The 15,905-nt window shown below is 35.0% G+C and overlaps 2 protein-coding genes across 2 annotated transcripts in view; one reads left to right on the plus strand and one right to left on the minus strand.

Annotated features, from left to right (window-relative positions):
- The window catches only part of LOC145252585 (mitochondrial potassium channel-like), a 388,073-nt gene that overhangs the window by 308,663 nt on the left and 63,505 nt on the right, over positions 1-15,905 (minus strand). The gene's annotated exons all lie outside the window — the stretch shown is intronic.
- Positions 1-15,905, plus strand: part of LOC145252581 (protein mono-ADP-ribosyltransferase PARP15-like) — a 66,822-nt gene that overhangs the window by 29,911 nt on the left and 21,006 nt on the right. The window contains exons 3-4 of the mRNA XM_080112233.1: positions 3,701-3,747; positions 7,969-8,199. Coding sequence (XP_079968359.1) covers positions 3,701-3,747; positions 7,969-8,199 — 278 coding nt within the window. The remainder of the gene's footprint in view (positions 1-3,700; positions 3,748-7,968; positions 8,200-15,905) is intronic.

Here is a 15,905-nt window from a genome sequence, read left to right on the forward strand (position 1 = left end):
CTGTTTCTTTCAATCACATTTCATTCAGAGTCAATCTATTATCATATTTTCTCACGTACAACATAGATAGAAATATAGAATGAAAATTAAAAGCATAAAAAGTGGATTTATTTTTTATTTTTTTAAAACTTTTATTCGACCCAAAACAAGACAGATTGCCACTGAGATATAGGGGGCTACTGTGATTAGGGATCAGATTCAAAGGAGGAACTATAAGTGGAGAGGGTTTGGGGCGGGGGGTGGGGGTAGCAAAATTTTTTTTCACATTAGATTAAAATTTCTGCATGTTTGTATAATCGGGAAAATAGGAAGCAGGAAGAGAATTCCAATGGCAACCCATCAAATAAATAAATAAATAAAAGCTATTAGATTATTTTCCAGCATTTTGGAAACCTCTTCAGTGAAGAGGTGAGATTTTGCTGTTAGATGGATATATTTATATTGCAGACATACAAGTCTAGTAAGTTCCCTTCAAGCACATTCCAGTGTACTTGTAAAACACAGGGATGCAACATTATAGCTTGGTATACACTGTAAAGCCTATTAGGTTAGAGCAGTGGTTCCTAACCACTGTGCCACGGCACACTTCTGTGTAGCGAAATGATTGCTGGTGTGCCATAAAGACATTAGAACTAAAAGTCATCTAATTTCATTTCTTCTGAAACATGATGACACCGTTCAATTCCAATTCTTATTAAAAGAGCCATCAAAATTTGACTGCAATTCTCATCTTCGTACCTATGTGAACTTCAGATTCTTACCTAAATAAGATTAAAAATAAAAAAACGTGAAAAACTTTTAAATTTTGAAGAAAAGTTAAGAGTGTGTCTCTCTCACATTCGCTCACATATTGCAGCAGTAGTTAAGAAACACCAGGCACAACTACCCCACTGACATTCACCATTATTATTCAATACCAGATATTTAATACAGGATATGTTGATTTATGTAAAGAAAAATTTTCCATATTTAACCATCTATTTTTTTTTATTATTATTTTATTGCAAAAACACTTTACGGGTAGAATATATTTATTTTTTTGCGATATTTATTATTTTTTTTAAATTTCATTTTCACTCCAAACAAGGTACAGTGTTACTTTGATGTAGGGAGCTACTATCCGGGACATAAGTTGCAGGGATACTACAGGGAGTTGAGCAGCAAGATGTCTGTTCACAGTACATTTGAAGTTCTACATGTCAGTACAGTTGAGAAAGCAGGAAGGCAGAAGGGAGTTCTAAAGTCTAGCAGTTCTGGGCAAGAAACCATTAGAGTAGAAGGCTTTCTTACATCTAGGGATCTCTACTGTGTAGGGGTGGGATTTTGCTGCATGTCAAGTTTGTCGGTGGTATTTACACTTGTAGTTCAGAGCACCCACTATTAAAATACTTGTAGAACAGGCAGAGAGATGCAACATTTCATCGATGAGACAGAGGCCGAAGCTTAGATGACAGTTCAAGATCTTTCAGGTTGGCGACTCTCTTTTAAACCCTGTCCAGGATCAAGAGACTAGTAGCAGATGTACCAGCCCAAATATGACAACAATACTCCATACATGGGCGAGTGGTGGCCTTGTAGAGGTACAGGATAATTTCAGGCCTAAGTAACTTTCTAGCACGGTAGAGAGAGACCACCTTCCTCACAACGGCACTGGCAATGCTCTCAATGTATCTGTTCCAATTCATGTTCCCTGTGAACGTTAAATCGAGGAGTTTGAAAGAAGTACTTTCAGGTAATGTATCTTTAGCCATAGCTATTCATGGTTGAAAAGGTTTCTTGCAATTATTGAAGGAAACAAGCTTAGTCTTGGCAGAATTGCATGTGACCATTCATTTTTGTTCCCATTTCACTACAGATTAGAGGTCTTCCTCTAGTGTTTCTGCCATTTCCTTAGATATGTGTTCATTTGTTTTCTCCTTGTGCCTGTTATAGAGCATGCTGTCACCAGCAAATATACCCATCTCAGAGATAATTTTATCAGGGAAGTCATTTATGAATATTAGGAATAATAAAGGTCCAAGGATTGACCTCTGAGGTACGCCCACATTTCTATCATATTGTTTAGATGTACGACTGTTGAGGATAACCTGGATTCTTCTTTTATTTTAGAAGGATTTAATTATGTTAAGTATTCGTCCAGTGATACCGTATAATCTGATTTTCCTGAGAAAACAATCATACCATACTCTGTCAAAAGCCTTAGATATATCTAGGGCTACCGCTCTACCCTTCTCTGCTTTGTCTAGTGTATGGACAAAGATTACAAAAGTTCAGAGATTACAGTTAGGATATCTGCTGTGGAACATGCTTACCTAAATCCATATTGTTGGTTGGTCAGAAGTTTACAGCTGTGAGGTGATGGACTAGAGCTTGGTTAATTATGGACTGAAATATTTTGGCGAAAAGCAGGAGGAGGCTAATGGGGCGATAATTTAATGGGTCAGTGCTTTCACCAGAATTCTTGTAAACTGATACCACATACCACAGAAGCAGTTTTCCAGCAGTCAGGAAAGCAAGATTCGTTAAGGCGTTAGTTGTAAAGTTTGGAGAGGTCTGGAACAACCTTGGTAGAGCATTTTTTTGAATAGCACAGCTGAGATGAGATCGGATCCACATGCTTTTGAGATGTCTAGGTTTTTTTTTATGATATCATGCACCTGAGAAGGGGTAATTTTCAGATTTCAAGTGTGCCATGAAAATTAACAAAACTCATATGTACAAAAGGTTGGGAACCACTGGGTTAGAAGGTCTTTTTTTTGCATCCTGTCCAAGTAAGAAAAAAAATACTAATAGCTGGTGCATCAGTCCAGATGAGACGAAAATACTCCATGCACAGAAGAATTGTACCTTTATAGAGATATAGGATACTAGCAGGTGTGAGAAGTTTTTTAACCAGCCTTTTTTGCAGCAGACTTGGCAGCATCTATGTACATATTCCAATTTTCTGAAATGTTTACTTTTAAAAAAGGTTTTATTTTAAAATAGTGGCGCTACATGGTTGTACCCTTGTATGTAGAATATAAAAATACTTTTTATTAATAAAAATGATCTAATTGTTAAGATTAGAAAGTTTGCTATCACTTCAGTAATACACCAAGCTTTCCTTGAATATATACTAAATTACCTCCCTTAGTGTTATGCACAAAGGAATAGCTATTTATACTTATAGATATTGAAACAGAGAAACACTATATATTTTTTTTTTAATTAGTGATGAGCTATTCACTGGAATTTTACTGAATTATCTCCCTTAGTGCTATACACAGAGGAATAGCTATTATATATATGTAGGTATTGGAAGAAGGAAACATTAGATATTCACTTAAATATATACTGAATTACATTTCTTAGTGTAATACACAAAGAGATAGCTATATATATATATATATATATATATATATATATATATATATATATATATAGAGAGAGAGAGAGAGAGAGAGAGAGAGAGAGAGAGAAAAGGGAAAAATGGGTATTATATTAGTGATTTAATAATCACTTGAATATTTACTGAATTACCTCCCTTAGTGTTAGATAGAAATGGACAGAATTTTTTTTAGGGAGAAAGCTATTGATGAAAAAAAAAATGGTAAAGAAACTTACTTTATATATTAGGTTTATATATGAATTGAAACGCAAAAATAACTCCTTTCCGTTGTTTTTAATTTTGTTTTTATTTCTAATTTTTTTTTGTTACTAGATGGTCCTGTAAGGAGAGTGGTATGTCTTTTACAAAACCTTAAAAATGTAAGTAAATAAATGAATTTTAGTTTTTATTTATTTATTTTGAATTCACACACAAAATATATATCGCTATAGTATAGAAATATTATTAAAGATTTCAGATTTTTTTCAGCTGCATATTAAAATCTAATTCCAGATTCTTGTATGAGAAAACTTCATTCATATCTGATATATTGTTTACTCTGAATGCTATAATAATTCAAAAATGTTTTTTCTTTACTGTTGAGTTTTTTTATGTAGAATGTGTTTTTATATATATATATATATATATATATATATATATATATATATTGGTAAACTGGTAATTAGTAAAAACCTGAAGAGAGTGCTCAATACTATTGCAGAGCAAATATGTGTTTTATTTTTTTTTTATTACCGTTTTATCTGTTTGGTTACATGTTTTGGATGTCAGACTGTGTTTACGATCTAACAGCCTCGTCGGACCTTACAGAAATGATTGGTTAGCATTAGGAAGAATTGTTTTTAGCTAACCATTTCTGTAAGGTCTGACGAGGCTGTTAGATCGTAAACACGGTCCGACATCCGAAACATATGTGACCAAACAGATAAAATGGTAATAAAAAAATAAAACATATATATATAATAAAATATGCATCAAGTGCGCTTGAAAGCCAAATCACAACATAATATTAGGAAAATAAACAAATAATTTACTTGTTTGAAATTTATAACATAAATATGTTTCAGAGGTATACTCCATCTTCAGTATGTTGTTTTCTTTCTTTTTTTCTTTTCTTATTTCTCTCCATGTTGTAAAGTTGAAGAAAAAAAATGTCTGTTTGTAAATGTCTGTTACATGGAGAGAAAGAAGAAAAGAAAAAAAAGAAAATAACATACTGAAGATCGAGTATAGTTCCGAAATATATTTATGTTATAAATTTCAAACAAGTTAAATATTTGTTTATTTTCCTAATATTATGTTGTAATTTGCCTTTCAAGTGCACTTGATACATATTTTCTTTTATTCAAATTAAATCAACGTTTTTATATGGAATTCAAACCTTTGAGGATATATATATATATATATAACTTTTTAATAAAAGTTTTTAAACCAAACTTTTTAATGGTAGACATTTTATTTTATAAAGTAAGGAAAAGGCCGCTGTTTAAATCCACAATGTTCCATTTTGGGAGAAACAAACTACCCAACAAAGATTTTTAATAAACAAATGAGAAAAAAAAAAAATCCTGAATTATATTTTTTGGTAGACATTTTCATTAAAAAAAACAAACAAAAAATAAAATAAAAACATAACAAAAACAGTTATATTATTTACAAAAAATTTTGTGGTGAACAGGATTTTGCCTACATTAAAAGCTGATGTAAGAATTTATGATGATGATCTTTCCTGCCCATGGTTAGTGATGGAGAAATCATTCCAAACCGAAGCAATTTTTATGCATAATAAAATCACATCTGTAAGCAACAAGTATAAACAAGTGAAATTTGAAAAATACATAATTTTATTCACAAATCTTTTTATAGCTTTTATTTTTTTTATAAAAAGAAACCTTGCTATTTGTATGCTTCCCGACCAGAGCAAAGTCAAATAAAAGGTAAGTTTTTAATATAAGGAACAAAATATTTAAAGAAAATACATTTAAATAAGTAGACCTTGTGCAGAGATGGTACCACACAATTTGAAAAAGCTATTTTCTGAGTGTTTTTCAAGCCACAGGAATTCCTTCAGATAGGACTATAAATGAGATCTACATTTAATAAACCGTTTATAGTGATTCCAATAACTTTCTATTGCTTAGTTGTTTGGGTTCACAAAATAATGCGGATAGTGAACAGTGTAGTGGTAAAACCCAAATCGGTCTCTAACGTACTATATATATATATATACTATATATATAGCGTACTATATAACGTACAATATGCTTTCTATTCCCTGCTATGAATGGTCGTTCCTGGTAAAGCAATGTTTTTTAAATTCTCAATTATCACATCGGTTTTAAAGTAAGGAAAATTCTGTTCCACACAATTTTTAAAAAATAATAATATAACATTTTTTTTTTAATAAAAATATCAATCCAGAGTGCTTCATTTTAGGGAGCTTTTTCCTCACAAAATGAAACACCGTACCTTAGAACAGCAGGTTTTTTTCTTAATAAATAAAAATAATGTCGGTGGTTGTTCTTAATAAATAAAAATAATGTCTGTCATTAAAAAGTTTAGTTTAAATCTATATATATATATATATATATATATATATATATATATATATATATATAAGTTAGTCATTTACTTGTAACATACTCAGTTTGTATACACCAGCTGTAGTGGACAAAAGATCTTTCTTATGAAAAATTTTGTTCTTTCTAAATTTTACAAATTTAGAAAAAATCCAAGCTCAGTGAATGCCTTTTTATTGGGTACCAGAGCACTAAGCGCCAGAGTGATTAACTTGTTGGCATTTTATTGTTGATAAAGATCCTTAGCTAAATCACACTCGCACCCCCAAAATAATGAGAGTGTATTTTTTTAGATTAAGGAATCAGTATTGAATATAAGTTTAACGTAAAATGGTTGCTCACTTTCTAGCTGGATAGCATTTGAATGACATCTCATTTTAGTTAAATCTTAAATGTGAATTATTCTTCCTTTTTCATTGGAGGAGGAAGGGGACATCTAAACTTAAGGTTGATGATAGGGTTAAGGGAGGGATTGGTGGGGGACTGTTGCCACCTAAACTTAATGTTTGTTGAAATCAATCAAGCGAATTCAGATATGATGAATCACGACTAGACGATCATGACCAGTGTTTGAATTCACAAGTATAATATATTTTTGATCATTGAAATTAAATGTATGTAAAATAAAATATAAAATTTAATGTGAGTGCAAATTTCAAAATTATTAACTTAGGATTCTCAGCTAAATCACATATTCATTTCCAAATAAATGAGATTATACTTTTTTTTTTTTTGTGGGGGGGGGGCTATTACGAATGAACATACTGAAAAACTTGTGTGAAAAAAAACTATTTTAAAATTCTCATATTTCACATATAAGTTTAACATAAAATCATCACTTAATTTCTCACTAAATAGCATTTGTATGACATCTAATCATTCTAAAATCTTACACTTAAAGTATTCTTTTTGTTTTGGGGAGGGGCATCTGAACTTAAGGCTAATGATAGAATTAAGAGAGTGGTCTGAGAAGGGGGAATTTGCCACCTGGACTTAGGGTTTATTGAATGAAGTAGCACAGAATTCAGACATGAACCACGAGTACATGGTCAGTGCACTGAATAAACAACTACACACATTCGGAATTTAAAAAAAAAAAAGTGACTTTTGCTCCAAATTATGAGAGGCGTTCCAAAAGTAATACCTCCTGTAGTTTTATTCTGTCCAAATGGATCAGAGAAGATTGCACGTCCTATTGTTATAATGACTGAACTTATGCATTCACGAATTAAAAGTTTTATCTCTGTTGCAGATATTGATGGTGTGAAACTTTAAAAAAGCATCCCTGTCATAGACGTGCATCAAAAGCAGAGACGCATCATTGAATTCCTAGTAAAATTGCATTGAGAATTATAGTGCCTATGTAGAAAAAGTAATTGTGGAGCACAAAAGGTCACTTGTTTTAATGGCACTACTCCAGGCTTTGTAGCTCTTCAACTTTTTTAGTTTAAAAATAGGAGGTTTTGCTTTTGGAACAACCCTTGTATAAGCTTGTTCAATTGCTTCTCACAATAGCAAAGTTAGACACAAGGTCAGTTTATTGTAGTAATATAATTCTTCCAAAAAGATGATTGAAAAATTAGCCATAATCAGCTACACTGGAATTCTCTGGTGAATTAATGAAGGTGCCTCAAGCAATCGATTAATAATCAAGCAACTCTCTCTCAAAGGAGGAAGTAATGCTTAGGAGGATAACCAACTAATACTGACAAAAGAAGATACTAGACACTGATCCTTTCACAAATGTATGCAAAATATAAGTTTGATTAAAACATCTGATAAAATTATAAATGTACACAAACGTCTGGTTTAAGAATAAGTGGTTTATTTTATCACAAAATATAAGTTTGATAAAATATGTCCAATTAAAAATTTATGGTAGAATAAAAGATGACTTATTTTAGCAAAACCTACAAATCTAATAAAAATTTCTTGTAAAATAAAAATTAACTTTACTACTAAATAAAAATGTAAATAAATCAGTTTTTATTTCCTACTTTGTAGATTGATATCATTGTTAATTCGACAGACAGGACACTGAACCTCACATATGGTGGTGAAATATCAAATATTATACTGAAATTGGCTGGTTCAGAGATACAAAATGAACTCAAAGAGAAATACCCGAATGGAATCAACCCTGGTCAAGTTGGCGTCAGTAATGGCCACGACCTTCCGTACAACTATGTCTGTCATTGTAGCTTACAAAATATCCAAAAAAGAATTTCACATCATGTGAGTAACATTTTGTATTTGATTTACTTGTTGGAAGCAATGGAAATATGGTAAAAAAAGTAAATAAGGAATGGAATAAAAGGATAATAAATTAAACGAAGAATTGGAAGAAAGAGTGTATGAGGAATTGTATACAACAGTAAAAAAAAAAAAAAAGTGAACAAAAACTGAGCTAAAAAGGTAAGCAAGGAATGGGGTAAAAGGGAAAGCAAGGAATGGGGTAAAAGGGAAAGCAAGGAATGGGGTAAAAGGGAAAGCAAGGAATGGAGTAAAAGGGAAAGCAAGGAATGGAGTAAAAGGGAAAGCAAGGAATGGAGTAAAAGGGAAAGCAAGGAATGGAGTAAAATGGAAAGCAAGGAATGGAGTAAAAGGGAAAGCAAGGAATGGAGTAAAATGGAGTAAAAGAAAAGAATGGGGTAAAAGGGAAAGCAAGGAATGGGGTAAAAGGGAAAGCAAGGAATGGGGTAAAAGGGAAAGAAAAGAATGGGGTAAAAGGGAAAGAAAAGAATGGAGTAAAAGGGAAAGAAAAGAATGGAGTAAAAGGGAAAGCAAGGAATAGAGTAAAAGGGAAAGCAAGGAATGGGGTAAAAGGGAAAGCAAGGAATGGAGTAAAAGGGAAAGCAAGGAATGGGGTAAAAGGGAAAGAAAAGAATGGGGTAAAAGGGAAAGAAAAGAATGGGGTAAAAGGGAAAGCAAGGAATAGGGTAAAAGGGAAAGCAAGGAATGGGGTAAAAGGGAAAGCAAGGAATGGGGTAAAAGGGAAAGCAAGGAATAGAGTAAAAGGGAAAGCAAGGAATGGGGTAAAAGGGAAAGCAAGGAATGGAGTAAAAGGGAAAGCAAGGAATGGAGTAAAAGGGAAAGCAAGGAATGGAGTAAAAGGGAAAGCAAGGAATGGGGTAAAAGGGAAAGCAAGGAATGGGGTAAAAGGGAAAGCAAGGAATGGGGTAAAAGGGAAAGCAAGGAATGAGTAAAAGGGAAAGCAAGGAATGGAGTAAAAGGGAAAGAAAAGAATGGGGTAAAAGGGAAAGAAAAGAATAGGGTAAAAGGGAAAGAAAAGAATAGGGTAAAAGGGAAAGAAAAGAATGGGGTAAAAGGGAAAGCAAGGAATAGAGTAAAAGGGAAAGCAAGGAATGGGGTAAAAGGGAAAGCAAGGAATGGAGTAAAAGGGAAAGAAAAGAATGGGGTAAAAGGGAAAGAAAAGAATGGGGTAAAAGGGAAAGCAAGGAATGGAGTAAAAGGGAAAGAAAAGAATGGGGTAAAAGGGAAAGCAAGGAATGGAGTAAAAGGGAAAGAAAAGAATGGGGTAAAAGGGAAAGCAAGGAATGGGGTAAAAGGGAAAGCAAGGAATGGGGTAAAAGGGAAAGAAAAGAATGGGGTAAAAGGGAAAGAAAAGAATGGAGTAAAAGGGAAAGAAAAGAATGGAGTAAAAGGGAAAGCAAGGAATAGAGTAAAAGGGAAAGCAAGGAATGGGGTAAAAGGGAAAGCAAGGAATGGAGTAAAAGGGAAAGCAAGGAATGGGGTAAAAGGGAAAGAAAAGAATGGGGTAAAAGGGAAAGAAAAGAATGGGGTAAAAGGGAAAGCAAGGAATAGGGTAAAAGGGAAAGCAAGGAATGGGGTAAAAGGGAAAGCAAGGAATGGGGTAAAAGGGAAAGCAAGGAATAGAGTAAAAGGGAAAGCAAGGAATGGGGTAAAAGGGAAAGCAAGGAATGGAGTAAAAGGGAAAGCAAGGAATGGAGTAAAAGGGAAAGCAAGGAATGGGGTAAAAGGGAAAGCAAGGAATGGGGTAAAAGGGAAAGCAAGGAATGGGGTAAAAGGGAAAGCAAGGAATGGAGTAAAAGGGAAAGCAAGGAATGGAGTAAAAGGGAAAGAAAAGAATGGGGTAAAAGGGAAAGAAAAGAATAGGGTAAAAGGGAAAGAAAAGAATGGGGTAAAAGGGAAAGCAAGGAATAGAGTAAAAGGGAAAGCAAGGAATGGGGTAAAAGGGAAAGCAAGGAATGGAGTAAAAGGGAAAGAAAGGAATGGGGTAAAAGGGAAAGAAAAGAATAGGGTAAAAGGGAAAGAAAAGAATGGGGTAAAAGGGAAAGCAAGGAATGGAGTAAAAGGGAAAGCAAGGAATGGGGTAAAAGGGAAAGAAAACAATGGGGTAAAAGGGAAAGAAAACAATGGGGTAAAAGGGAAAGAAAGGAATGGGGTAAAAGGGTAAGCAAAAAAATGAGGTAAAAAGGTAAGCAAGGAATGGGGTATGCATATATAACTCAGTATCATACAAAAATTTATGACATAATATTGTTTATTGGTCCAAAAACTTCAACCTCCAGAAATGTTTACGTGTACATGTTTCAGAATTTGTTTTAAACAATCTCAAAAGAAAATCACCTAATCATTTCATTACAGGCCCAAGTAGCAAATGAATATGTTCAATGATTACAAACAACAAACTACGCTTCAAAATCCAAAAATAATATTTTCTTATTTTATACTTTTTCATGTTTATGGCTGGCTAATTGTATTTCAGTATCAAATAAATAAATATATATATATATATATATATATATATATATATATATATATATATATATATATATTTATTTATTTATTTATTTTTAAACAAAAATATATATATATATATTTTTAAACAAAAATAAAAAAGATTCATTCTTCAAAGTACACATATAATGCCAGTTTATAATAAGTTTTAGCAAATATTATATTTTAATAAATGATACTTAATTTCTTTTGAATAAAATTATTTATCTACACAATCAGTAATTTTCAAATTTTAAATACCAATAGATGCAGAAATAACAAATGAAGAATATTTTCATATTGCATGTAATTACTATTCATCCAATGATTTTGGAAAAATAACTGCCCATCAGTATAGAGTTGACAAAAATACAATAGTAGTACTCTCCTCGATTGTAAACCAATAATTACTAATCTGATTAAATTTTCATATAAATAATATGGGAAAGTAACTAATTAAACTTGTAGTTTCATACTTTATAAAACAAAATACTCTCCCCCTTTCAAAAGAAAAAAAAATCAACTTTACAAAGCCCAAACCAACTACATTAAGTACATTATTATATAATATACTAGCTTGGGTGCCCAGCGTTGCCCGGGTGTTTGGAGGTGTAAAAAAAAAAAAAAAAGTGTTAGTAGGCAGGCAGGCTCAAACTCGTGACACAATAGCAGAAAAGAAAGTGAAAGAAAATCTGACGTCTTACCCCTACTCCATGACGCAACTGGAAGTGTAAAGCGTTCAAATTTAACATAGTCAATCAAAAAGATGACTTGCTGAAATGGTATTTCTTTTAAACCTCCCACAATGATCCTTTTTAATGTGAGGGAAAACAGCTCCCCCAAAATAGGGGGCACTCTGGCAGTATCCAAACAAATAGTAATTGTCTCAGCATGAAGGGTTTCCCCTACATTGACCAAGGACGAATTACAGAACAGATACTACCAGAAGGCCAGGTACCATGTATTTTCATTTGATTAGTTTTGCTTTATTTAGAGGAAAAAGACAAACACTCAAAACGATGGCAGAGAGAGAATTTTTAAAAACTCGATCAAAAAAAAAGATAGAGACAATGTCCATTTGTGAATCTAGGAAGTATGCAATAACTTCTAGTGGAATCTAACTGAAGAGTGTTGGTTGAGCAAAAAAAAAAAAAAAAAAATTAGGAGTAGTAAGCAGGCTCAAACTCATAACACGCCGGAAGAAAAGGAGGTGAAAAAACAAATGGTCTTATCGATGCGCCCACCACGATTGTGACATCACGAGCGGTTGAAATAACGTCTTTTATGCGACCTCGTTAATGCGAGGTTTGAATGACTTGACAAAATTGTCAGCGAAAAAAATCGACTCCTCCTTGTAGAAAAGTGCCCAGTTGAGGGTGAAGGAATTAATGTTTTTAGCCAATTCTTCGATATTTGTCATCTGAAGGGTCGAGCTTTGAAAGGATACCGATTTTGTGAAAATCCATTACCTCTGTCGAAAGTTTTAGGCAGACATACAAACATACATAGATACATACATTTAAACAAACAGGTGAGATTTATATAATAGACTGGCGGGGGGTGCCTGGCATTGCCTGGGAGTTTGTCTGTGTAAAAGAAAAAAAATTGTTTTTGTAGGCAGGTAGGCTCTAACCCGAAGCCTTGAGGTGAATAGCCTGATAAGTTACCATGACGCTATGAGGGGAGAGAAGTGATAATGGTTGAAATTAAACATTTAAAAAAGCAGGTGGTTAAACGAACATTAACGTGTGGTTTTCTAGCTGAAACATCATGCCATAGAGAAATTAAATCACAGTGCGAATTTTGGAACATAAAAGTTGCTGAAATAAAAGATACAGACGACCTCGTTTTGTAAATCGGAGATATTATAATCTAGAAAGTATATAAAAAGTTGTAAAAATAAGTGACCCCTCCCCCATAAAAAGCTTTTGGCGGACATACAAAAAAAATGCACAAACACATTTTCACTTTTATATAATAGACTAGCGAGGATGCCTGGTGTTGACTGGATGTTTGGAGGTGTAAAATTAAAAAAAAAAAAACGTTTTAGTAGGGAGGTAGGCTTGAACCCGAAGCCTTGAGGCAAAGGTGGAAAAAACTTGAGACACATTACCGTGATGCTAAGCGGGCAGAGAAGTGAAAATGGTTGGAATTAAACGATTAAAAAAGCAGGTGGTTAAACGAACGTCAATGTCTGCTTTTTTAGGTCAAACATCAAGCCATAAAGAAATGAAATCACAGCGCAAATTTTTTAGCATAAAAGTCGCTCAAATAAAAGATAAAGACGACCTCGTTTCGTAAATCGGAGATATTATAATCTATGGAGCATATAAAAAGTTGTAAGACGTGGTAACCCCCCCCCCCGAACGCCCACAGAAAGTAGTCTTTGCTGAACATACAAAAAAGAAAATACACACACACACAAACACATTTTCGCTTTATATTATAGACTAGGGGGGATACCCGGTGTTGCCCAGGTTTTTGTAGGTGTGTGTGTTAAAAAAAAAAAAAAAAAAGAAAAAAGTTTTAGTAGGAAGGTAGGATTGAACCCCAAAGCCTTTGACGCAAAGGTGGAAACGAAAGGGAAAAAAAGCTATCTCGGCCACGAGGAGAGAGGAACAGATAAGCACGTTAATCTAAGGTTTATAAAGCAAAATATACAAGTGTGAGGAAGTGGCATGGTGTTTGACCTAGTTTTGTGGTGCAAGCTGTGCCATCATTCATTTTTCGAAGACGCGGCGAGCTGGTAAAAGTCGGGCAAATTAAATACATACGCGACCCCCGTTGTTAAGTCGTAGTTATTATGATTTAGGTGGGATATAAAAAGTTTTAAGAATGAGCAAGCCGAGCGAGAACCAACCGGAAAAAAGCCTTTCACGGACATACAGAAAAAGTGAACATACATACATACATACATACACACACACATTTTTGCTTTTATATTTATAGACTAGCGGGGGTGTACCCAGCGTTACCCGAGTGTTTGAAGGTGTGTGTGTGTGTGTGTGTTGGAAGGGGGGGGGGTAGATCAAAATAACCCTGTTTAAAAAAAAAAAAAATGTTGGCCGGGTGTTTGGAGGTGTAAAAGAAAAAAAAAGTTTTAGTGGAAAGGTAGGCTTGAACCCCGAACCTTTGACGCGGAGGTGGAAAGGAAATGGAAAAAAACCCTGCGACCTAACCATCTCGACCATGGAAAAAGATGAATTGATAAGTGTGTTAAGTTGATGTTTATAAAGTGAAATTAACAGGTGCGAGAATGTTGTCACGTGATGTTTGACCTTGTTTTGTGCTGGAAGACAGTTTCTCTTTTCCCTGCTATGCAGCGATCAAAAAATATCTTGAAAATAGCTTGTAAAAGTCGGGTAAATTAAAGATAGCCGCGACCAGAGTTCCTTAGTCGTAGATATTATTATTTAGACAGCATATAAAAAGTTTTAAGAAGGAGCAAGCCAACCGAAAATCACGGCCAAAAAAGCCTTTTGCAGACATACACAAAAAGCGAACACACATACATACATACATACATACATACACACATTTCTGCTTTTATATATATAGACTAGCGGGGGTACCCAGCATTGCCCGGGGGTTTGGAGGTGTGTGTGTGTGTAGGGGGGGGGGTAAAAAATAAGTAATAAGCGAAGTAATAACCCTGTTTAAACCTCTTAAAAAATCTTTTTAAAAATGTCTTTCTTACTTCTGGGTTAATCATTTTGGCAAAATATAGGGTCCGCTGGATCTCAGGGTGCCAGCACTGCTGATGAATCTCCATGATACGATTCACATCCACATTACACAAGACAGCGACACACGATCGTTGCAGAGTCTCAGAACCTCTCCAGGTATCAGCTAGCAGCCACTGTTGAGGTACTCATGTCAACGCATCTGCTCTGTTGATCGCAGACGTGATGAACACTATGTCTAATATCAAGTCATACTCTTTGATCGTCTCGATCAGGGTGATGAGCCGCCTTTGTATTAACGTCTCACTCGCTGCCTGTGTGGTCAGACATGCTCTTCCAGTCAATACATCGGTTATCCAACGATGAGTGCACGCAGAGTCCGTGATAATATGTAGTACCCTGACTTGCCACTGAAGCACCAGGTTAACTCCCTTCAATGTGGCATCAAGTTCGGCCAGGTTCATGTGCCTACAATCATTCTCTGGATAAAGCCAGCAAACATATTGATTATGAAATCATCAACTGCAAGAGTTAGTGAACTGGCGGCTACTCAGACCGTGAACTCGTTTCTGTTTATGCACTAGTTCCCTCATACAGGGTCATCATGAGTCACCCTGGTCAAAGTCTCCATCAGCATGCTCCATAGGGTGGTATTGTACACTTCATCGTCCCATCCCAATGATACAGATGTTGCACATTGTTTTATGGCTGCCACTAACACCCTGAGTCAACCACATACAGGGAAGTGGCCCATCAGCTTTTCACAAACAGAAAAAATGCTTTGAGTCATGTTGGACGGGACCACCGGAACATTACCACCTCTCCTCCAGTAGAGTCCCTCCTCGCTACTGCTCACGCGCAGGCCAAGCACTTTTGTCCCATCTCGCAGACGCTCCGGTTCCTTGCATGTCAGTCTGTAGTTCATGAAGTGCTCCTTGACCGACTGAGCAGACATGAGGCTCTCATTTACAAAGACATCATTGATGTATGCTGATGTTGCCTGTCACACAACCTTATCCTGTTGCCGAGTTGCGTGCATTATCACCATCATAATGCCTGGTGCCATGTTGAGACTGAACTCTAGCCTAGTCAGACAATAGTGGATTCCCTTAATTTCCATAGTCTAAAATGACCACAGCGGTTTTTCAACACGTATCTGCAGGTCCCAAATTGCCACATCTGACCCTTGCTACCACCACTTCCTTAATTTGAGCGCAAAAACATAAGCCCCTCCTGTGTATGGGTTTATGTGTTCATTAAGCTCACAGTAGTCCATGACAGTTCAGACCTTCTGTTTGCTCTCTTGTAAGACAGCCATCAGGGGAATCAGCCCTCATAAGGGCCTGAGCTCATCCTCTGGGTATGGAAGCAGCCAACCATTATTGATCCACATCTGCAGGTTTTCTACATACTGCCCCCTGAGCCACCTTGGAGGAGGGCTACTCTGATAGTCGGTTTCACAAGGATATTGGTGGCTGATCACCTAATCACTTCCAA

Source organism: Euprymna scolopes, chromosome 29, assembly GCF_053919585.1.
Source record: "Euprymna scolopes isolate OS-2025 chromosome 29, ASM5391958v1, whole genome shotgun sequence".
In the NCBI taxonomy this organism is placed as follows: domain Eukaryota; kingdom Metazoa; phylum Mollusca; class Cephalopoda; order Sepiida; family Sepiolidae; genus Euprymna; species Euprymna scolopes.